Source organism: Colletotrichum jinshuiense, chromosome 2 (assembly GCF_051148585.1).
Source record: "Colletotrichum jinshuiense chromosome 2, complete sequence".
Taxonomy (NCBI): Eukaryota; Fungi; Ascomycota; class Sordariomycetes; order Glomerellales; family Glomerellaceae; genus Colletotrichum; species Colletotrichum jinshuiense.
In genome coordinates, this window is record NC_139309.1 from 4,078,870 (window position 1) to 4,101,729 (window position 22,860).

A 22,860-nucleotide genomic window follows, 5' to 3' on the forward strand; every position below is an offset into this window, starting at 1 on the left:
GATGGCAGAAAAAAAAAGGAAGACCAGACACTTTCGTTCGTATAGTAGTCTTGAGGCCAGAGCCAGGTTTACGAAGTCAGCCAGCACCGTATTGAGGAGCTGTCCTCATCTCAATAAATCGGAAATCCCACGGTGCTGCATCAGCACCTAGGAATGGCTAGTTTTCAGTGGCTGGTATCCCTGCAGAGCAAGGGGCAGAAACGCCCCCACGGAGCCCACTACGGCAGAGTGCAGTCCACTAAACCCACTGGAAGACCGGCGCAGTGGATTGGCAGCTGCGTAGTGGCATTGATGCAGATGGATTATTTATTAAGCCGATGCCCGACCTGCCGTCAGGCCGGAGGGTCCATCGAGTCCAAGCTTCGAGGTCGGCGGTACCAAGGTATCTTAGGCTCCACATCGCCTTGCAGGCTCGTTGGAGTTGAGGACCCACTAAATTGGCCTCCAAAAGTTTGGCGCGGCTGTCACGCATCGCCAGTCGCCTCCAGCAGGCTATTCTCTACTCGACTTCTCTCACGTCCAACCCAACAGCGCATTGTGATTCCCTTTGCACCCATCACTGCGCGCCCGCAGAATCGCTCTTGTTTTGCGCCCCCCCAAAGCATGCGCTCTGGCCGAGACCCGAAACGATTCGTAATTCTCGGGGTTATCTGCTACGTCGTAACACAAGCTACACCAAAGGCGTTCGGCTCGACGGCGCATTTCGATCCAAGATGGCGGCCCCAAAGATGACCAAGAACCAGATGCGCAGGGCGAAGAAGAAGGAGCAAAAGAAAAACCAGGCAGAGGTGCGCTCCATGAATAGTGTTGCGCGTGTGCACGGGACTGACCAGAGAAACCAGACAGCGACGAACACCCCAGAGCTCAAGGATGACGAGAAGAAGCCCGATGACGCGGAGAACCAGGAGAAGACTAGCGATGAGCTTGAGGTTAAGAAGGATCCCGAGACAAGCGCCAAGGTCGAAGCTGATGGGCCGGCCGCCGATGACCTTGACCCCGAGGATGAGGCGTTTGCCATGTACAAAGACATTTTCCAAAAATTCGGCGTGTCATTAGACGAAGATGAAGTTGCAAAGGAGGCAAATGCTGGAAACCAGGGCGAGGTTTTGTGGGACCAGGACGATATTCCCAGCGAGGACGAGGAGGCTACAGGGCAGACCAAGCTCTCCAAGAAGAAGCGGAAGCAGCTCAACAAACTCTCCATTGCCGAGCTGAAGGCTCTGGTCAAGATACCCGACGTTGTTGAATGGCAAGACGTATCGTCGACGGACCCGCGGCTGCTTGTGCAGATCAAGGCGCAAAGGAACGTGGTGCCTGTTCCGAACCACTGGCAGCTCAAGAGAGAGTATCTGTCTTCGAAGCGGGGTATCGAGAAGGCACCTTTCCGGTTACCAAAGTTCATCGCAGAGACGGGTATCACCGAAATGCGTGATGCTGTTCTTGAGAAGCAGGAGCAGCAGTCAATGAAGCAAAAGCAACGCGAGCGAGTCGCTCCCAAGATGGGAAAGCTGGACATCGACTACCAAAGACTCTACGACGCGTTCTTCCGTTTCCAGACCAAGCCAGAGCTCACGCGGTTCGGCGAGGTGTACTACGAGGGCAAGGAAAGTGAGGTTGACTTCCAACATTTCAGGCCAGGTGACCTCACTGAAGCCACAAAAGAGGCGTTGGGCATGCCCCCGGGTGCCCCTCCACCATGGCTCATCAACCAACAGCGCTTCGGGCCTCCTCCATCATACCCTACTCTCAAGATCCCAGGTCTCAACGCCCCGCCGCCACCGGGCGGTTCCTGGGGTTTCCACCCCGGTGGCTGGGGTAAGCCGCCAGTGGACGAGTTCAACCGTCCTCTGTACGGTGGTGACGTCTTCGGCCTTACAAACCAGGCTGGCGCACAGATCCAACCACAAGCTGCTCAGCCCCTGGCTACCGGTGAGCCCGTCGAGAAGACGCTTTGGGGTGAGCTGCAGCCGCGCGACGAGGAGTCGGAGGAAGAAGAATCCGAGGAAGAGTCGGATGAGGAAGATGAGGAGGACGAGGACATGCCGGGTGGTCTGGCAACACCGAGCGGCATCGAGACGTCTGGCGGTATGGTCTCCTCCGTACCGACAGATTTCGCCGGCCACGGCGTCGAGACGTCGGTGGCGGGCGAGATGGACCTGCGGAAACAGAGACGCGGGTTCGACACGGAGGAGAGCTCCCACCCGCGCTCCGCGTACCAGGTTATCCCCGAACGCCAGCAACGCACCGAGGGCTTCTTCGGCAGCGACAGGGTGTACGATCTCAACCAGCAGAAGGCCAACGTGCCTGTGCTTGGACAGGAGGACGACAACCGCAAGCGCAAGAAGCCCGGCGATGTGGACGTCGCGCTCGACCTCGACTCGCTGCAGAACAACGACGGCATCAGCAAGGACGAGGTGCGCCGGCGGTTCGAGGAGGGCAAGCGCGAGGAAGGCCTTGGCGCCAAGTGGGCGTACGAGGAGGACCTGTCCGAGATGATTGCGCAGGAGTCCAGGAAGAGACAAAAGGTCGACGAGAAGCGCAACGACGAGAAAAAGAAGCAGAGCAAGTACAGGTTTTAGAGGCAATCATGAACAGGTGGTCAAGAAGAATCGGACGCGCAGGGCGGGTGGGACTTTATGTAATGGTATGCTTGAGACTGGCCGTTGCTCCAAGTCTGATGTTTTTATGTGCAATAGGGCAGCGGCGCTTGGGCTGGCATATGTAATTTGAGAGCAATGCATGCACACCTTATCCAAGTCCACTCGTCCCAACTCGCCAAGTGTCGGTTTTCGCTTTGCATTTTGCTGTCAGAACTGCCGCCTTGCATATCCTGCGAACTTCCGCCCCGAGGCATGTGCGATGTGTATTGGTCATTCGCGAGTAGTCAATTAAGAATCCTGTCTGACGCCTATAAGATGCCCATCTCTATTGGCGCCCCGACCATCATATGACGCCAAAGCCCATGCAGATGCATCCGCTTGCCCCCCAAAGAAAGAAAAAATTACAACCTGTTCAGTTCTTCCTTCCTAGTTAACTGCTTCTTTGGTACAAGTCTACCTCTGCGCCTCGGCCGAGGCGGTTTCTGGACTTCCTACGTCCGTTCTGCCGCTGGCTTGTCGAAGCAGTGGTTGCAGACCCAGTCCGGGTCTTCGACGCTCATCTTCGCGTTCTCGCTAATGCAATCCGAATGATAGAGACGCTTCGCGCATTCCTGTTTCGGTATGTTAGCCATGCTTCTTGAGGGAATTGTTGGATAGTGAAAGCTCACCGGGTTCGCACACAAGAGCAAGCTCGGTCCCAGGACAGTCAGTCCGCAGACCTGGCAGCCACCGGCGCTCTTCCGGACGTGAGGTCCCTGTGGCGATCCCTTGGGTGCCGGTGCCGGATGTTCGCCGTTCTTGATACCAAGCTTTACCCTGCAGGTCGCGATGTATTTGAGCGCCTCTTCGACAGTATTATGGTCGAGGCTGCTCCTTGCCAAGAGGTACGTGAGATGTTTCCCGAACTCAATCATGCGAGGTTGCGAAGAGAGCAACCAGTCGGACTTGAGCTTGACGAAGCTCAACCAAGCGGGAGGGAAGTAGACGTTTGAAGAGATGCGCTTGGTAAGCATGAACTTGTCCCATTCCTGCATGTACTCCCTCTCGTCGGGAGGAACGTCTGAGAAGTCCGCTAGAGCATCCCGATGCCATTGAATGAGCCACTGGTCGCTGGCTGCCGGTTTCTTGTACTCGATGCCCGGTTGCAGTGTAGCCCTCGTGATAGGATCATACAACGGCTGCCCGATATCCGGTATGAGCAGTTTCGAACGTGTCTACGGCATGTCAGCAATCACTCATGACAAAGTCCAAGATGAAACGAACCTGCGAAGGTCTGGCAGGCGGCTGTCTACTGGCTCGGCCGTGTGGTTGAGCTCCCGGTGTGCTCTTATCTTCAGTCCCAAAGCGTGGACTCTGAAAAGAAATGTTTCCTTCGGCGAACTGATCTAAATCAAACGCTTTCGTAGGTCGTCGGAGAACGAAGGGCTCGGGGCCAAATTCGTAGGTCTCGTAGCGATGTGCGACTTCAAACTCCACACCTCGACCGCCGGATTGCGGCCTATACTCATACTCGCCGTGTAGGTTCATGAGATGCGCCTGTAGCTGCGGGAGAGATGCGTGCGGCATGCCGCAGGTTATGCAACGGAATGAGTCCAGGATGACTTGCTCACTGGGCAGGGAATAGGTGACGCTCCCTTCTTCAGCGGCGTTCTGAGCGCGGCGTTTCTTCCGCTTCTTTTCTCTGCCCTGGGCCTTATCACTCAGGACCTTCAGATTATAGTTCTTGTTGCCGCGTACTCTGAGTGATCGGTTGGGAGTGAGTTCTTCCTCGAGCTCGTCGTCTCCATGAGCCTCCCCGTTGGCAAAGCCATTCCTCTGAGCCCTAGCCGGAGTCCCAGGTGGGCTGTCATATAACGGCTCCTGAACGAAATCATTGGCCAGAGCGTCTTGCGCTGCAAAGGTTCCCGACACTGTGATGGAGGGCTCAACGCCTGCTTCTATGGGTCGAATTGCACCTGCTTCAAATGCGGTTGCCCACTGCGCGTCGACATCGATGAGATGATCTGTTGGTGAGAGCGAGTGTGGGGTCTTCTTGATTTTAAGGTTAAGCAGCGCCCGCCTCCTCGTGAATAAGTCGGACGAGGCCGCAGTGAGTACCCAGTGTATGGTGTCTGTCTGGCGAGAAGACCCCGTTTCCTCGCCGGAAGGGTTGATGATGATGGGTGGCCAAAAGGTCGGGCCAGCGGCTTCCAGCTCGACGGAAAGGCGATAGGAATCAGCAAGGTCGAAGGAGCCGTCGTCTTCACGATTGATGCGCATGCTATCCTCGGGGATATAAAAGGGACGTGGCAGGCATATGCGGGCCATGCGTAACGGGCCGCCGGGGTCTTTGAACGACCTAATCTCGCACAGCTGACTGTTGCAGTACAACAAGACATCGCCTGCGTTGGTTACGTGCGAAAGCATGACCTTGCACCGTGCTTTGAGGTTCACGACATCGTCGCAAGACGCCGCGTTGACTCTTTTCGAGTCCTTATGGAATATTCTGTTGACTTGGACACGTAGGTTGCGCTGCAGATCGCCAACCTCGCGGGCTTGGAAGATGTGGTCTTTCAGGACATGGTCCGAGTCTAAGCGGCGGCGCTTGTGGGCGTGCCTCTCGTCGTGCTCGTTGGAAACATCTCCAGAAGCAGCGGCCTTTTGAGCCGACGACTGCGTGTTTCCCATGCCTTGCAAGATGTTCCTCTGTAGAAAAGGGATACTGCGCTGGCGCCGCGAGTGAAGCGTCATAGCTGGAAAACGGGGACCATGAGAGGTTTATGGAGGCGAGTCCCGCTGTGTGTGTGGCCCAGACAGGCTAAAGAAGATTGAATGGCTTCAATCTGCCTTGGGTGCGGTCGCCCCTTACTTCGCAAAGCCCACTTTGACGGGGCAAGCCGGAGCAAAGTGATATTTGGCTCCAATGCTTATTGAAGGTATGCTATGCGTGTGAAAATTGGAGTGTCATGACAAGAGATATTATGTCGCTGCTGACTGCGTCTTGGCCCAAAAGTTTCGAAAATTGACCAACAACTTGCGACAGAAGGCAACGCCGAGTGTTGCTTGGCCGAGAAGGCGTGGTGGTGAATAACGCGACAAAGAGGGCGGAGAAAAACGGACGGCATCCAACGGACGCGACCGCGCCTTTGCTTCAGTAAGGAGAGAGTACCAAAAGTGGCGGCTTGAGTAAATGTCAAGAGCGTGCGAAACCGAAACGGCTCGAGGGCTAGAAAAGTGAGTTTCAGACCGGCGAGAAGATGCGGCGCGTCCCAGGCAGGTGGGAGTAGTGGCGCTCCGCAGCAGGAACAGGTAGGCTGGGAGACGTGAATGTCGAGGCGCGTCGTCGTTGATGGCCCAAAAGCGTGGGACAAACACCCCCGAGAACAATACAATTGAATATTGGGGGCGGGACTTCACGGTTGTTGTCACTGGCCAGGCATGGAACAGGGCGCTACGGGGCCCTTCTGTTTGTTGCCCGGGGTTGGCCTGGGTTCGCCTGGCAAAACCCAGCTGGCGTGCATTTTGATTGGCCAGCAGCGGCTTTTAATGGAGAGCTCTCCTCTTAGGCGAAGACGGAAAGCACCCGACGGCGCAACTTGCTGCGCAGCGACAGCCAAATCAAGTTGGCGTTGGTCTTGCCCTCTCTGGACTCGCTCCGGTTCGACTGGACCCTGTCGTGGACTTTTACCGATGTTTTCTGTCCTCTCTTGCCAACTTGCACCTTGACATGTTCATCTTTCTCTGGAATCAAGACACAAGATGACACCACCTCTCAACTCCAGCTAAACCGATCTTTACACCTCTCCTCGGCCGCGCTTGATGCTAGATGGTCTTCCTAGTGCACTCTTGCTCCTTTCCCAATCCACTTGGTCTTGCAGTGCACAATCATGTCGTGTTCTCGACACCATGTTTGCAGGTTTGCTGCAAATCTGATGGCAGCAGGGAAACTCTCAAGATGAGAGAGAGCATTTTGGTTGGTTTGGGCTACGAGTAGTGCACAGACCATATGTTTGGGGGCTGCCTCGACAAGCGTCCAGGCAGCCTTGAGGCCGCAGGGCGCTAGTGCGAGGCTGACAAGCTTTCTGCTGTTGGTTCAGCGTCGTCGAGCGCACCTGCCCCACCAAATCCAACTCCCACTCACCTGCAAAGGTGAACCACGATCATCATTGATCCTCCGAGTAAACTTTGATTTCCTCTTGCACCATTTCTCCCACCTCTGAACACTCATCCTGGTACTTGCGCATTCTTCTGATTGTGCAAACCATCACACATGTCGCTCTGCGCACTCCTTTAGCAATTCGGTCTTCCGATCGCTGGCGCAACCCGACGGTCGCAAACGTCATCGCCAGACAATCTGAAGCGCAATGCGCTAGGTTTTCAGCTTACACCGGTCACCTCACGCCTACCTAGCTTGTCCTCCGGAAAACGGAACAGCTGTCAAGCTTGTAGGGCCCGTCTCCGGTAAGTTTTTAGTTTTTTTTTCTTCCTTTTTTTCTTTCTTTAATCAACATCATCATGCTGCATGGTTACCTAACACGTATCCCTGCGACCCAGGCCGCCTCGTTCTTATACCATGGCCCCGAAGCAACAAGCCGCTGCCCGAGCTGGCGCAACCTCGAATCCTCGCCGCAACCCGTCCCGCCACGCGACCAGCCCTTCATCTGTTTCCGATCAAATGCGCGTCACCAAACTTCGAGCCCAACCAAAAACCACCAAGAGTGTCCATGGTCCCTTGTCCAAGACTCAGTCTCAGACCCGGTCGCATGGCCGTGTACAAAGTTCTGATGACGAATTATTGAATGCGGAGGACTTTGAGGAACCTGAAGAATCTCTTCCGAGCACGCAGAGAACTCTTCGCAGAAGCGCAAGAGCAGCTCCCTCAACAGTCGTGCCTGGCGCATCTGGATCGAGAGCGAATCAAGCAACACTCGGGGGCAAAGGTGGCGATAAGGGTGCCGGTACGAAAAACAAGCCAGGCGCTTCGAACAGAACCTCCGGGAAATCGGAGAATAAGCAGGGGCGCAAAACAAAGGCTTTGCAGAATACCATCGACAGCGATCATGACTCCGACGAACTGAACGATGATGCGTCTGAATATGGGGTTCCTCCAACGAAAATCACGTTTAATACGTCTCCTCCAAAGTCGCGTCGTGGACAGCCCACACTTGAGACGACGGGCGCTGAAATCACCAACTCAGATTCAGTCATCCCCAACTGGTTGGACCCGCAAATCGAGCACTCCATCTGGGTCCAGATATTCCAATATGCTGCCGTTTCTGGCGACGAACAGGACACCCGAGATGCCAACTGGCTTCTTCGTACAGCTCGGGTTTGTCGCCAGTTCGCAGACCCGGCTCTGACAGTCCTTTACAAATGCCCGCCAGTACGGGATGAGGTCAAGGCTCAAGGACTTGCGGACCTGCTAGAGAAGCCGCCTTCCATGACGGCTGTCAACTACCGAGCGAAAATCGAAGCACTTCATATTGATGTGCGACTAATCTCTCTGCAAGGCTTCACATCTCCAGCCAGGCTGATGCAGAATTTGCCTCGACTATCGGAAGTGCTGCTTGTGCATGGGTACGATCAAGCCCCTTATCGGCTACTCAAGGAGTCCATTAAATGGACGTATCCCACAGAGCTTTTCCAAGCGTTCGAGGTGTCACCAACTGCGAATGCGGAGGCAGGGGACAAGACCATTGTTACACGACTCCGAAGCTGGCAGTGGAGTTCGAGGCTTATGGACAAAAACTGGGAGTCCAGCCTCGTGAGAATCAAACAAGTGCACAAAATGCCGAGCTTTGCTTCACTTCGGAAACTCAAGCTCGTCAACTACCAGCTTCCATCGGCTAGATTGGAGAAGGATCCAGGATCCAACCCCGAATTGCTTGCCGAAGACAAGAGGTCTGTGGAATTGATTGCGGATTCCATCTCGGCATTGGAAAACATTGAGGACCTAGTCTTCGAATCATCGACAATCGTGTGTTCGGCATTGCTCCCTCTTCTTCCGGGGAAGCTCAAGCGCCTAGAGCTGGTCAACTGTGCAGCCGTGACCGCCGTTGATCTTGGTTCTTTCTTGCTCGCAAATGGTCATCGAATGGAGTCGCTTGTCCTGCACCACAACCGTTCGTTGAACCTGGGATTTCTCCCGATACTGAGTGCTGCCTGTCCCCATCTCAAGGAGTTGCGAATGAATCTTCAGTACTTCAGTCTTCTAGAGACGATCGACGATAGTGATCCTTACTACGATCAGCTGTTGCTTCCCGACCAAGTTCCCAGTTGGCCGACATCGCTTGAGATTGTACACCTAGAGAATCTCCGGCACTGGAGTACTGAGGCTGCCGACACCAAGGCTGCCGAAGGCTTCCTCCAATCCTTTATTGACAGCGCTCGTGAGCTGCCAGTGCTTAGGTACTTGTCGATCAAGGCAATGCTGAACATTTCCTGGCGATCACGCAGTGAGTTTCGCAGGTCTTGGCAAGAAAAGTTCGAAAAGGTCTTCCTCCGGCGGACTACTGACCCAAAGCCGCACTTCACACTTCGCAAACCACGCCCTGCCGAGTCTTCTCCTCTTACAGTTGCGAAGCGAAAGTCAAGGAAGCCATTGAAAGAACCATCTCGGCGAAGCAACCGCATTGTGTCGCATGCGTCAGGCACCTCTTCCCGTGCTAGCAGTACGTCAAGAGAGCTTCGCGGCCAACAGCGGAAGCCTCAATCGTACCTTGAGCCTGACAGTGATGAGTTCGACTCTGATAGCGATGTCGACATGGAGGATTCTGCGCAAGACTTGGGTCAAGACAGTGCCGAACAAGCCGCAGAAGGCTCGGCGGCAGTTACCGTGGCAGCAGACGACACATTCATTCAGGGCATGTGTAGGGTTGTCGATATTAACATTGATAACCAAAAACCAAGAGAGCATCAGTACAGCATGGATGACTTCCTCAACGACGAAGCGGACTTCGAATCCGACGGCGAGTGGGACGGCGACATGGACTTCGAGTAGGACTAGCTGTCTCTTACCTCCCCTGCATTGCAGGAATGGCTTGCTATGCCTGTCCTTCCATTATCTAGGCTTTTGTATGGCCTGGATAGGGACTTTTTTTTTGACAGCGCAAAAGTGTGCGCACACATGTAACACCACAACCTACTGGCTTTTTTGTACAGACGTTGGCTCCTTGCCAAGGAACGGCAATGGTACGAGTAAACGGTTTACTCTGGAGTATAGGAAAAGGCTGAGAGGAACTCGCCTGTTCGGTCAATGATGGGATAACGGAAATGGATTACGGTTACGACATGAGAGGTAGTTCAAGTTCACTTGAAGGCAGACTTACGGCCTGTTTTGAGATATCATTAGTCTCTCTTATTCCTACTGTCCCGTGATGGCGAGGACGAAGAGACAGCCAAATATTTTGAGAGAAATGAAAATTTAAAACCCCCACAACTGCAACCATCTAACTCTTCTGTCTTTTGAAAGTTTCGATTTATAGCAGGCTTTGCTTCTTTCCCTAAATCTACCCGGTCTCCGCATCGCGGTCTCCCTCTCATACACTAACTACACAACGGCACGTTTTATAGCGATAAATGGCCATGGCAACCAATGTCTTCCAGGAACCCTCCATACACGACCGAGTCACATGGCGGTTGTTTAGTTGGTTTGTCCCAAATTCCTAGTCGATTACAACAACCTTTGGATGGGTATCGTCAAGTGAGCCGTAAGCCTAATCTACTACACCTACAAAGTCCCAACTAGTTTCGTACATGCAAAACAACGCAGGGGGAAGAGTGGTCCCCCGCTGATAGTAGTACATCATCATCGTCGACGCTCTTGAAAAAGAAATGAAAAAGAGAAGGAAACAAGAGTCCGAGCCTCAGCGCAAAAGTCCTCGGCTTCCGAAAGCCAAACCCACCCCGTCCGGGCGTGTCACATCGTCACCACACCAAATTATTTCTAAAAGGCAGCGCCACCCAAGCCTTCGCCAGCTAAGCTCTTGAGGCTTTGCTCACTTAGGTCCACTCTTGTCTTCCACGCTTTGGATTCCATCTCGAGTTTGTCCCACATTTGAAGGCTTTGACGGAGCTTGTCTTGCTTAGCATCCAGGTCTGCCCGCGCCTTTTCCTCCTCCGCCTTGAGCTTCTTGTAGTGGGGCTCGATGTCCCTCGTCATGCCCGTGGTTGTTGGGAGTAGAGAAGGGTCGATCTTGCCTCCGGGAATGATGGGAGGAAGAGTCGCGAGCATGCTTTGGGCAAGTGTAGGTCGAGCTCCTCCGGGGCCATGCTGCGATGAAGGACCTGTGGGAGGGTTGAAGACCTTGGTAGCTGATGAGGGGTTTGCTGGGGTGGGGTTTGAAGGATTGGCGCGCGGGCCAGTTGGGATGGTAGACGGCCCGTTGCCGACAGAGGAGGGGGAAGTTGTAGGTACAGGAGTCTGACGAGGCGGAGGGCCTGACCAAGAGCCACGTCCACCACGGGCGCTGTATCCGCCGCCTCGTGCCGGAGCTACATAGCCTCGGGGGCCAGCTGGGGGGATCGTTGGGCTGGTAACGTCTGCGCGCGAGGGTGGCACGCTCGGGGTTTGCGGGTGTCTAGGTGGCTGGACAGCTGGTGAGCCGGCGGGCGCAGAGAAGTTTCGGGTAGCGGCAGGACCGGTTGGAGGAGCACGTAGAGCGGCAGGTCCTCGAGGTGGTGTCTTGGCCACCGGCGGGGCTGGTTCTTGGGGGACGGCGGCGGCGGCGGGGGCAGGCTTGGGTGCTTCGCGTGTCGTCAAGGACGATGATGCGGCAGAAGCACCGGTCTGGAGGGGTGTGGGTTCCCGCTCTCGCTCTCGCTGCTCCCGCTCCCGCTCCCGCTCGATACGCTCCCCACGCTCCCTCGATTGCGGCCGCGAACGTGCTCGGGTGGAAGGAGGATGCGGTGACGACTTGCCTGAAGCTGATCGAGACGTGATCGCTGACGAGATGCCAGAATCTCGGGGCGGCGACGCCCGTCTGTAGGAAGATCCTATATATCTCTCACCACCACGGCGGCTCGTACTTCGAGACCGGGGACGGAAGCCTCCCCGGGGTGCTGGCACCGGCGATCGCCTGGGCGGAGTCCTGTCCCGAGGTCCCCTATCTCTACCGTACGGCGAGCGCGACCGTCTTCTAGCAGCTAATGAGACTGGTGTCTGCGCAAAGGGGGGCAACGAACGGTACCTGTCGTCCCGCCGATCAAGGTCCCTGTCTCTCTCCCTCTCACGCTCTCTGTTGTCGCGACGTGGCGATCTAGCACGATCACTTCTCTCATCCCGAATAGCAGGCGATCTTCCAATGGGACTGCGTCGCCTCGACGGGCTACGTCTTGGCGAGGGCCGTCTCACAGGGGGGCTCCGGGTTCTATCCCGCCTTCGCCAGGTATCGCTCTGGGGGCGTGGGTCTCTGTCGCGCGATCGATCGCGTCGATAGCGGTCACCGCTCCGCGACCGACGACGTGCGGGTGATCTTCCGGGGACATAGCTGTCCGATGTCAATGGCGGTGGGGTGCGAGCGCGTTCTCTGTCGCGGTCCCTGTCACGGTCCCTGTCCCGATCTCTATCTCTGTCTCTGGTGTCTCGGTCCCGGTCTCTGTCGCGGTCTCGGGAACGTGGCCGTTCTCTGTCTCTGTCGCGGTCGCGGTCGCGATCGCGGTCTCGTTCACGGTCCCTCAAGGGGCTTCGAGCTCGTCGAGGGGAACGGTCCCCTCCTGCTGCTCCTCCCCCCCGTGGGAAAGGTCTCCAGGACTCGCCAGCGCCATACCTAGTGACTTCGCCGTCCTCGTACCTATTTTCGTTTGTTAGCATGCCTGCTTACTAGAAGTTCAGAGAATTTGACCAATGGAAAGAAACTCGATAGACAGAAGCTGGAAGCGATGTGATCCTTGACTGGTCTGCTCGGCTTGCGGTCGGTGTATAGGTGTAGTGCTCCAGGGTGTCTTCTTGGCAGCAAGTAACAAATTACGATGCGAATGAACAGCTTTTGGTGATGTTTGATGCGCAATCTCAGTGCCCCACGCACTATTCAGCGCGAGACAGGAAGGGAAAGCGTACTGACGTGGGGAGGGAAGGCTGGGAACTGCCGGGAAACGAACAGGAAAGAAAGGTCTGGGCTGCAGCTGTGACTCACCTGCTTCTCCGATCACGCTCCATATTGCTGGCTGCTAAACCGACTCAACCTAATGATCTGTGATAAAAGGGCGTGGTCGCGACAGCTTGTGATAGCCGTGATGCACGCGATCGTGGTGTTGAGGGTCAGCTATGCGCCAACGCCAACGTCTGACGGAGCAGGGTTGCTTGCAAGCAGACGTGGATTGGGCCAGCCCCTGAAAACTGTTAGAGGTCTCCACAAACTGAGGCTGAGATGAGAGTGTGGCGTAGGCCATTCTTCTATTATTTGATAAGATAAGGGCTTCTGACCAATAGGCGTAGGGTTGATGGGTACAAGTAGCGCACGTCAGACCCGTTTCCTTGGGCCAATCAGAGCTTGGAGAATTGACGAGATGCCAGGATTTTAAGTGATTTACCGGGAAATTTGTGACATCCCTACAGCAGGACGACCACAAGAGAAAAGCATAGCATTATCGCATAGACGGGGGGTAGATAAACGATCGTTCCCACGAGGCCATCTACCTAGAGATTGAACGATCCTAACGATTCGATCAAGAACGCTATGAAAATAAAAGATCAAATTTGCTAGAAATCAAAACGACAAAAGATTAACCCGAAGAATGGCTGTACCAATCGCGGTGAGGATTTGAGCCTCACGCGGGGGTCGAACCCGCAACCTTGAGATTAAGAGTCTCACGCTCTACCGATTGAGCTAGCAAGGCGGGTTATAGAGCAGATGTGGTGATCCACTGATGACAACTCGCTTGAGAACCAGCTTCTTACACTCCCATCTCTGGAGTGCAGGCAGTTCATGCTTCGCTTTACAGAGTAACTCATCACTCATAGTTGTAAGGGCATTACCCCCATTGACAAAACTCCCTGGGTTCTACCTCGACGGCTACCATCCTACGCTCACAAATACTCGCGAAACCCCTATCCCTCCTCCCGCCCTCTGTGTGTCTTTCGCCAGCTTGTGCGGTCCTGGCATCTGCCCACTCCGCGCGCCGACCGATGTTCTGGTACTATTATGTAACTGTACGGCGGAAACGCATTGCCTCGCATGCGCCTCAAGTCGATATCCGGCCGTCTTGTCTTCGAAATATCATCTTCCAGCTTCCAGCCACGTCCTCCCCTATTTCTCACGTCATCTTATCGTCTTCAGTGGTATCTCCGTTCTGGCGAGCCGCCAACATCTCCATCATCCATTTCTGAACTTGTCCGGCATGAGTCTGCATCATCTTGTTGACGCCGTTCGTCTCGCTACGAATCACCGTGCCAAACCGCCGCTTGGTCACTCTCCGTAGTGTATCCTCGCTGTTCCAGCATGGGTGATCATGTGACACGTAAATTTGTGAGTGCCCTTTGTACCACGTCGCAAGCTCGTTGTCGACGTCGGACTTGACTGGTCGTAGCATGCCTTCGACAAAACAGGCGACCCCGGCAACGCGCGCCTTGCAGTCTGTGGGAACTTGGTCAGCAGTGGATACAACAAATCATTGTCATCAAAGTCACGTACCTCGGCCTGTCAGAAGCGCTCTCACTCCATTGTACGACCGGCCAACACCCATAAGAAGTATGTCGTCGGCCTCTTCGTATAGTTGAATGTAGTTATCCCACAGATAGTTCGCCAGCTCCTGAAGCTCGGAAAGCAAGTCCTTCTCAGCTATTCTGGGACTGTAGGGATCCATATCTTCGTCTCGCGACACCTTGCTGGGGATGTTGACATCCATCACTGCAATACCCTCACCAACAGCCCAGTCAATATATTGAGACACGCTGTCGACAACCCAAGCGTTGTGCGTCTCAAGGTGGCGATCAATCACGTCTGGTTGCGCGAGCAGCTCTGGTGGGTCATGGATGACGATGAGAATGCGACGCGCAGATGTGATGTCCGGGGTCACAAGGACCTGGTTCTCGTAGGACTTGAAGAGCAGATCTCTCTGTATGAAGAGAGGAATCATCTGGTAGCGTTGTGATAGACTCTGTCGTTGACCGAGTCTGATGTGATCGTGAAGTCTTGTCGCATTGAGATCTTGGATATCAGGAACTGGAACAATGCCAGGTCTCATACATTCCCAGTACGGCGCTTGGTAGCTCTGGACCTTGGCGAGAACCCTAGCCGCATCCTTGTTAAGCATCGGAATGTCCATTTTTGGTGGTGGCTCTCCCATAAGTGTCCGAGCAACAGCTACCGCCGAGGTTGAGATGGCTTGCAGATTGTACCCACCCTCTAAGCACACAGCGACTTTTCCGTCCGCCAAGGACATGAGCATGTGTGTCATATGTGCGTAGCAGGCCGGTGTCACAAAGCACCCGCCAAGTTCGTCTCCGTCGGCAGCGTCAAACCCAGCAGAGATGACGACCAAATCGGGATTGAACTCTTTTGCGATGGGCATGATGATCTTTTGAAAGGCGGCCATGTACTCGCCGTCACCCATGCCTTGATCATGCCATCCAATGTTGACATTTTTCCCCAATCCAGGACCAGTGCCACAATGCTCCAGGCCTCCGTCTGGTATCTCTTGATTGTCAGGTTTTCCGGGGTAGAAGATTCCATTCTGGTAGACGTGCAAGGAGATGTACAAGACGTTAGGATCGTCATAGAAAATATTTTGGATACCGTTACCGTGATGGACGTCCCAATCCAAAATGAGAACCTTTCGACAATCCTCTGGATACTCTTGCTGACAGATCTTGACGGCAACAGGCACATTGTTGAAGAAACAGAATCCAAGCGGCTGGTCATACTCCGCGTGATGACCGGGCGGTCTAATGACGGCAAATGCGTTCTTGACATTGCCTTCAACGACATGTTTGCAAGTGTCGATGGCACCACCACAGGACAAGAGGGCAGCCGTGAAAGTCAGACTACCAACATAGAGCGAGGCACGACCCTGGTCGTATTGTCTGCTCGTCTCCCGTAGTGTGGCGTAGTCCATCTTGGACAGGCTTTCAACCCAATGGTAATGGAGCGGCGTGTGGGTTGTAAGAATCTCTTCTTTTGTGGCTTCCCGGGCGCCGATCCTCCACATGTATTTGGTTGGGCTGTCTCTCAAAACGTCTCCTATCTTCCCTTCTGGGCCAGTGTAGACCAAACCCGCTCTCTTAAACGCCTTGAAGATCTCCTCGATTCGCCGAGGGTCCTCTGGGTGGTGAGGTGTCGCCCCAAAGTCGGCGTTGACGTGAAGCTTCATGCGATCGTCGTAACAACATGCTGTAGGAAGCAGTCCTCGTCTTCGCAGCTTGTCAACGACCTGCTGAGCTTCTGCGTCGTCGTCATAATCCTCGTAGTCCTCCTCATCTTCGTCATCGGGGGACGTGGAGTTGTCATTCTTGGGGTCCCCACCAACAGACCCGACAACACCGTTGGATGTTGTCGTATGATTTGAGGGTCTGTCTTCCCCGCCCATGACGACGTCTTGGTCGACTCCTTCCATGGTGCAAAGGTGGGCTGCGTCGACTAGCCCCCAGGACTTGGATCAACCTGACCGGGAGCCAACCAGGCTGAAACGAGATGCCTCGGACCGATAAATGAACGCTTTTGTGACTTCAGAAAGTAACCTGCCTCGCAAGGGCTGACGATTGGTCTTGGTCCGGGCTTGGAAGGAAGACGGACCAAGGTCGCAACGAAGGCTACCAGGTTTGGTCAGACGCTTTATCCTCGAGATCGGTAACTGATCGGATCCCTTTCATGGACGAAGATACGTTCGGCTATCTCAGATCTCTTCTGCAACAGAGGACCAAAAACCTGCTGCGATGTCAGTATAACATGCCGGGCCTGAGTAAAGATACAGCCGAGCGTGGTATGTATAGGCAGGGTGAGGGAGCATTTGTTGATGGCTTGATTGTTCAAATGCTATTCCTTCCGATTTGTAATTAGATACAGGGCGGATGCCTTAGGTAAGGCTAGAAGGGTCGAGATGTGAGGACAGCTCTTTGTAGTCTCGCAGTGATGAAAGAGTAGCAATGTGAGAAGGCGGGTACCCCCTCAGGATGCGCCCTCCTCGCCAGTTCACTTGACCTAGAAGCATGGCAGGCCAACTTGGCTGATATCGCCTGCTGGCATTGAAAGATTGAAACAGCTCAGCGGCCAGCAACTAACCTTTAAACCCGAAGGGCAATGGGCGATATCCCAGGTGAGGTGAATGTTGAGTCGGATAAGCTCGGTGGCTGTAGGTCTCCAGCTGGCGCAAGATGGATTACAGCTGAGCGCACAGAGACCTGGTGAGAATATTAGAAGTGAGAGATGGGATCAACAAGGTGATTACGAGGAAAAAGGCTACAGATGCGCAAAGACGATGCGCCGCGCTGCTGGGTGAAGCTCGTTGTGTAGGACAACTATTAGGTGAGTGGCCGGGTGTGAGTGAACGAACAAGGTGGGAGAGGCTTGGGCCACTGACAAGGCGGGAGCTAGCCACAAGCCGCCGCCTTGCAGGGTGCACCCGCCACAATAGCCCCCCTGTAGGCCGCAGCCTTGCACTAAGATAGCAAGTCTGCAATCCACTCCTTATTACCAGGTTCCCGTTTAAGGTAAAATAGATCCGTATCTTCTTACGACCCCATCTCGCCGGTCTTCATCTCCAGTCACTTGTTATATGGATGGTTTGATGACATACGGATCCAAAAATGGCCAACAATAAGTCAAAAGAAAAGTCCGAGCCGTGCCTGTATAGCCGACCCTGTTATGGTTTATGCGCATCCATACCCCGTGAGCATTATAGCTTTGGTCGGTGAGATCACCAAGGGTTACATTCGTGTACTACAACCAATTCCAAGTCAACACCAAGACGGATTAACAAACAAATTCATTGGAGAACCATAGTTTTGCTGCCGCAGCCTATGTCCATCCATCAAGACAAGGTTCTACTTTACAGACCAGGCACCAGAAAGAAATACATGCTTGATGGCCCGGAAATGATCAGGTTCAAACACTTAGGCGCGGCGCGTAACATGAGAGTGACTCCGCTCGGCGAGAACCCAACCATCATCTCCAGGTGGCGCCCACACCACCCGCGGCCGCCGAAAAGCCCCTGGCGGTGGAATGGAGGCGTCGAAGCTGCCATCGTAACTGAGCCGGCAGTCAGCTTCATTGGAAATCACGATACCACCAATGCTGCTAAGGTCCGCAATATCTTGCAACCACGGCCGCTCATCTGTCGCCGCCTGGACCGCGGCCCCAATTGATTGTTGATCTTGAGAGAAGGCAGGATGCTTAAGATTCACATCCGTTACCAGTCGCTTTCGAGGGTAGTTGAATAAGTTCTCGAAGTAGAACATGAGGTCTCTCGGGTCGAGCTTGGCATAGGTGTCTACAATGCGCTCACGAATACTGATTTCGATCATCTTCTCAAGCGGGCTGATCTCATCGGCCTGTAAAGCTGCGTCAGATTCACGAACGGGCCCCCGTACTTGGGATGGCACTCACACATTCCAGGTTCTGCTCAAGGTTTGGATAAATGTAGTGCCGTATAAGACCCTTTACAGATGCGAAGAGGTCCTTCATCTCCATCAACTCGCGCGTAGGGTAGAGTCTCATCTGGCTGGTTCGGACATCGTTGACGAACGGCTCCGGTTGACCGATCCGAGGCCGGGGGAGTTCGCCGTGGAAGTAAAAGGCGTAAAGCCACCAGCGATACAGAGCTCGACGGAGCTTAAACTTTTCTGACTCATCGAGTTGACGGCAATTCTCGGGCACTTCAAACCAATGAAGTTGAGGAAACAGGGCTTCCCACCGTCGAACAACCAGGCAATACTTTAACAAAGAGTCCAAGTCTCGATCGACAAGGGCGACCGAGCGGGGCGCCGGTAAGGTACTCGTTGCCAGGGGCTTGCCGCTGTTGATAATCTTGGTAAATGCCGCCTGCTCGGTCGACGTACCCACGCTAGGTTGGAGGCCACCCCGAGACAAGATAACACCTGTGACGTCGCCAGGAAAGCGTCTGAATACGACCCGTCGAGGCTGAAAAGTGTCTCCGTACTGGATTATATCTTGGTCTGACGCTGTGTAGACTTGAAGCAGCTCGGGAAACGGGCTGAATTCTCGTTGGAGAACTGGCAGCAGGATAGCCGCCTTGTTCCTTTTCAAGAGTCCGTGGAAAAGGGTGTTCACCTGCGCCAAAGAGAAGATGCTCTGAACGTCAAGTTGATGATAAATGTCGTAAATAATCTCGAGTGGGAGGCCTTCCAGGCCATTCAATCCGTCTTTCGTCTCCAAGTTGGGGTCTGTCGATGACGACTGCATGTGCGAAGCACTTAGGAGGGATGAATAGGTCGAGGACATTTTTGAATACGTTCAACGATTGTATGTGATGATCTAAATGTGTCTTTGCAATTTGCAGTACCGTTGGAGTGGGATTAGTAGGGAGTTTGTAAGTTGAAGATCGAAGTGGGGATGTTAAGAAATAAAGAGTCGAATGATTTTGAGTAACAACTGGACATCAACTTTTGGTTGACCTTTTATTTTTTCGTTTCTTGATACGTCAGAGATGCACCCAAATGCCCTCGGCAGCGACGATGGGATGGTTCAATTCTATGCAAGTCTCAGAAACCCGAACCACGACAGCAGATGGTTACCGCTCACTGGTAATTTGCAGCATGTTGCTTTGGCGACCCTGTTCATTAGATCTCGACGACCAAATGGTGGTCTTCTGTTGATTGTATACGCCTATTCTTCTACAGACGAGGCCGTCCAAAGTAAGGCAGGTAGGCTAGAGCTTTTCGTCTAGCTTCGAAGTCGTGGATAGCTCGTGTAAGAGTTTCCACTGATGTTACCGGACTGAGATCCGGGTTAAGAAACGAGATGGGTTGAAAAAACGGAGGCAAGAATGACCCTCCTAACCTCACAGATGGACGAAGTCACCAGCGAGATGCGACGTTGAGAGACCTATTTTCTGACAACCCCGACGTTGGGGCTATCAAAAAGGGCGAGTATGAGGACTAGCATTGTTGGTTCTGAGGACATGGTTTCCATTGAGTTGGGCCAGTGGTTGTCCTTATGAGCCATAGCTGCCAGACGGTTACGCTTCTGAAGGCTAGAGCGATGCCGTAGGAACAATGTCTGTTTAAAAAGGGATTCAGGCCACGGAAGAAACAGACGCGAAGGTGACGCAGAGGACATGCATTGCCCCCGGCTGCTGACCTAAGCCTGGCCCAGGAGTTAATCTAGGAGGAACTAATGACAACAGTGCCAGCGTGCAAGAAAGGGGCGCTAACTAAAAGGGGGTTCAAGGGGCAGAGGGGGTACATGCCCGCCCAGACCGCAGCACCTCAGACGTAGCGCGAGCTGGGGGGGGAACGAAACTTTGTGGATCGCAGCAAGCTTGAAGCCCACCTCAATTTCGCAGTGCTAGAGCGTGACAAGACCTGACGAGTGTAATGCCACAAGGCTGTTCGTTCGTGGAGGGGACCCCGAATTTTTTTGCTTGAGGCACTTCATTCTAGACGTGTGGCTCCCGCTCATTTCCCGACCTTTTCATGTCAAGTTTTCCACTCAGAGAACAACCAGCGGTCAGTCCTGGGAAACCAGGGTATATCAGAACAGACTTCACGAACGGGTCCCATCCAGGCATAGAGCGGCCGACGATGCGGCCTATCCGTCTTACGTAGCATCGTGTATCTCAATCGTGCAGGGCATCACGGGTTTGACACGAGAAAGCATGGCAACGTAGTAAAGTATCGATATTCGGACATGACAACCGGCTCCCCCATCCGTTTTCTCACATCAGCCAACCGGCCCAGAACACCCCCAAGGCATTAAGATGGATTCATTCAACTACGTAAGCATGGCAGAGCGATCGTCAGAAACGTCAAATCCCAGACAAGCCGCACTGAGCCGTATAAAGGAGAACAAAGGAAAGGCCGAGACTGTACTCCGTACCCTCAGAAATCATAAAAAGACTCGTTGGATTCCTAGTCATTCCTCGATGCAACAGCCCCTCCTTGACCAAGTGACATACAGATTCCGGGGCATATGTGAGACGCCATGGTATCGACCGTAGGAGCCCTCCCAAAAAGGCCGTGAAACAGGTTCGCAGGGGAGAAGCGCTTAGCAACATTTGCCACCCTTCTCTGCGCCGTCGTCCGCAGGCTTGCTGAGCGAAATGCCGGGGCCGGCTCCGATCGAGGCTTGGGGTCCGTCGCCCGAGTCGAGGGCCTTGCTCGACACGATTCGGTAGATCTCTGGTGGAAGACAAGGTCATGTTAGCGGGCAAGTAAAGCCAGGGGTAAGGGACTGGTGGGCAATGTCGCAAAGGTGTAGGTTGAAACGCACCGGTCAAGATGTTCTGGAATGCAAGCTCGACGTTGCTGGCGTCAAGGGCAGACGTCTCAATGAACGACAGGTGGTTCTCGCCTAAAGGACAGGTTAGCCAACTCAGGGTCCGCTGTGCTTCTGTTGCTCCTTCACCGCAACGTACTGGCGAAAGCCTTGGCCTCCTCCGTAGGCACAGCTCGCAGGTGCCGCAAATCGCTCTTGTTTCCGACAAGCATGATGACAATATTGGCATCAGCGTGATCCCGCAGCTCCTTCAACCATCGCGTGACGTTCTCGTATGTCTGGTGCTTGCTGATGTCGTAGACAAGGAGGGCGCCGACAGCTCCTCTGTAGTAGGCCGAGGTGATGGCGCGGTATCGCTCCTGACCGGCAGTGTCCCAAATCTGCGCCTTGATCGTCTTCGAGTCGACTTGGATGGATCTGGTGGCGAACTCAACACCAATTGTCGACTTGGAATCCAGGTTGAACTCATTGCGAGTGAATCGGCTGAGAAGGTTGGACTTTCCGACGCCCGAGTCTCCAATCAACACCACTAGAAGAGGAAAATGTCAGCTCGTTGCCCAGCACCCTTGCGGCCACTATGCGATAACGTCGGGAGGTCGGTTGGTCGTCGGCGCACCTTTGAAGAGGAACTGTAGGAGCCGTCAGGTTAGCGCAAGGAGGGGGAAATAGTTGGAGGGAGAGAGGGGCGGCGGAGGTCCAGCGAAGGTGAACGGCTGCGGATGGAAGACTCACGTCATATTCGTCGTTGGCCATGTTGTCGGTTGTATTGAAATGCGATGGACGAGTGTCGGGGGAGGTGTAGGATCGTTGGTGTTGCGAAACGAGGATACTGCGGCTCGATGGAGGTGTGCGCGGCCCCGAGAGATAAAGCAGTTGAGTTGAGGCGAGGCAAGGTGTAAGGGTCTGGAACTGAACCAGACTGAGAGGTGGACAGTGCAGGTAGAGGCAGAGTACCTAGTGTGGTAGATGAGATCAAGGTGGTGTGGTGGTGTCGGCGCAGCTCCAGGCTACAGAGGTTCACTGAGGGTCGGAAATCAGGGGGAAGAGACAGCCACTGAAAGGGGCGGGCGTAGGGGCACCGCTGAAGAGGCGCCTTCCAAGGCAGCGACGAAGGGGCTTGAGAAGTGATTTTGGGGGGAGCCGGAAAAACGAAAGGTACAGAGGTACAGAGGTACAGAGAGGAGTGCCTTCCAGCTGCTCGGCCCAAGTTACGGTACTACCTCTCCTGGATTGGGTGGCTGCGTCAAATCTACCAAGAGGAAACAGAGATAAATGCCGTGACCAAGGAAATGAGGAACAGGCAAGAGGTCTTATGACTGGATAATCAAAAGAGGAGGGAAACGTGATGTTTATTTTGAAACTCAAAATTATCCATGACATTGCTAGAAACCATTGATTCACCACCTCCCTGCGCCAAATCATCAACAGGTGGGGTCTTCGCACTCTCAGTGCACGACACACCGGCCAAGAAAAGAAAGGTACCTTCGCTTTGGCTTGTAGTATGGGAGGATACATGAACCTCATCAATGCCTCCCATCAACTGAGGTTCCCTGCCCTCTTCAGCGTCGAAGGGGGGGATGCTCCACGTTCCGGATGTCCTGAACCCGCCGAGCCACACCACCACAGAGCATGCACCAACCCCATTGGTGTCTCTCTCGTCTGCCTTGGGGACTGACGTGAGGCAAAGTGATTGATGTCCAAGGACGGGATCCCGCCGTCGGCGCCCGGAAGCATCGCGTTTCACCTCGAGCATCACGTGTCCCCCAGCTGTGTGCTCACCAGATACTTCTCATTCTCGACGGACCTCACCTTACCTCACCTCGCACCCGGCTCAGCCTGTGCCCTGAGTGCCACACCCATCCTTATACGTACATGGGAGAAAGGAACGCCGA

The 22,860-nt window shown here is 54.2% G+C and overlaps 7 protein-coding genes across 7 annotated transcripts; 2 read left to right on the forward strand and 5 right to left on the reverse strand.

The window, feature by feature from the left end:
* Nucleotides 1–713: 713 nt before the first annotated feature.
* On the forward strand, nt 714–2,579 carry EsH8_II_001058 (U2 snRNP complex subunit CUS1; the record flags this gene model as incomplete). Its single annotated transcript, XM_083264356.1, has 1 exon — nt 714–2,579. The coding sequence occupies one exon, from the start codon at nt 714–716 to the stop codon at nt 2,577–2,579; it is 1,866 nt and encodes a 621-aa protein (XP_083121678.1).
* Nucleotides 2,580–3,091: 512 nt separating this feature from the next.
* EsH8_II_001059 (uncharacterized protein) lies at nt 3,092–5,330 on the reverse strand (the record flags this gene model as incomplete). The annotated part of the gene is made up of 3 exons (XM_083264357.1): nt 3,092–3,211; nt 3,269–3,814; nt 3,864–5,330. 3 exons carry the CDS (start codon nt 5,328–5,330, stop codon nt 3,092–3,094), a joined length of 2,133 nt encoding a protein of 710 aa, XP_083121679.1.
* Nucleotides 5,331–7,152: 1,822 nt separating this feature from the next.
* EsH8_II_001060 (uncharacterized protein) lies at nt 7,153–9,579 on the forward strand (the record flags this gene model as incomplete). The annotated part of the gene is made up of 1 exon (XM_083264358.1): nt 7,153–9,579. One exon carries the CDS (start codon nt 7,153–7,155, stop codon nt 9,577–9,579), a length of 2,427 nt encoding a protein of 808 aa, XP_083121680.1.
* A 945-nt stretch (nt 9,580–10,524) lies between these two features.
* Nucleotides 10,525–12,735, reverse strand: EsH8_II_001061 (uncharacterized protein; the record flags this gene model as incomplete). Its single annotated transcript, XM_083264359.1, has 2 exons — nt 10,525–12,370; nt 12,713–12,735. The coding sequence occupies 2 exons, from the start codon at nt 12,733–12,735 to the stop codon at nt 10,525–10,527; spliced, it is 1,869 nt and encodes a 622-aa protein (XP_083121681.1).
* Nucleotides 12,736–13,832: 1,097 nt separating this feature from the next.
* On the reverse strand, nt 13,833–16,130 carry EsH8_II_001062 (histone deacetylase HDA1; the record flags this gene model as incomplete). The annotated part of the gene is made up of 2 exons (XM_083264360.1): nt 13,833–14,152; nt 14,210–16,130. 2 exons carry the CDS (start codon nt 16,128–16,130, stop codon nt 13,833–13,835), a joined length of 2,241 nt encoding a protein of 746 aa, XP_083121682.1.
* A 1,495-nt stretch (nt 16,131–17,625) lies between these two features.
* On the reverse strand, nt 17,626–18,973 carry EsH8_II_001063 (uncharacterized protein; the record flags this gene model as incomplete). The annotated part of the gene is made up of 2 exons (XM_083264361.1): nt 17,626–18,063; nt 18,119–18,973. The coding sequence occupies 2 exons, from the start codon at nt 18,971–18,973 to the stop codon at nt 17,626–17,628; spliced, it is 1,293 nt and encodes a 430-aa protein (XP_083121683.1).
* A 1,764-nt stretch (nt 18,974–20,737) lies between these two features.
* EsH8_II_001064 (ras family-domain-containing protein) lies at nt 20,738–21,721 on the reverse strand (the record flags this gene model as incomplete). Its single annotated transcript, XM_083264362.1, has 5 exons — nt 20,738–20,871; nt 20,963–21,043; nt 21,108–21,497; nt 21,585–21,597; nt 21,701–21,721. The coding sequence occupies 5 exons, from the start codon at nt 21,719–21,721 to the stop codon at nt 20,738–20,740; spliced, it is 639 nt and encodes a 212-aa protein (XP_083121684.1).
* Nucleotides 21,722–22,860: the final 1,139 nt, after the last annotated feature.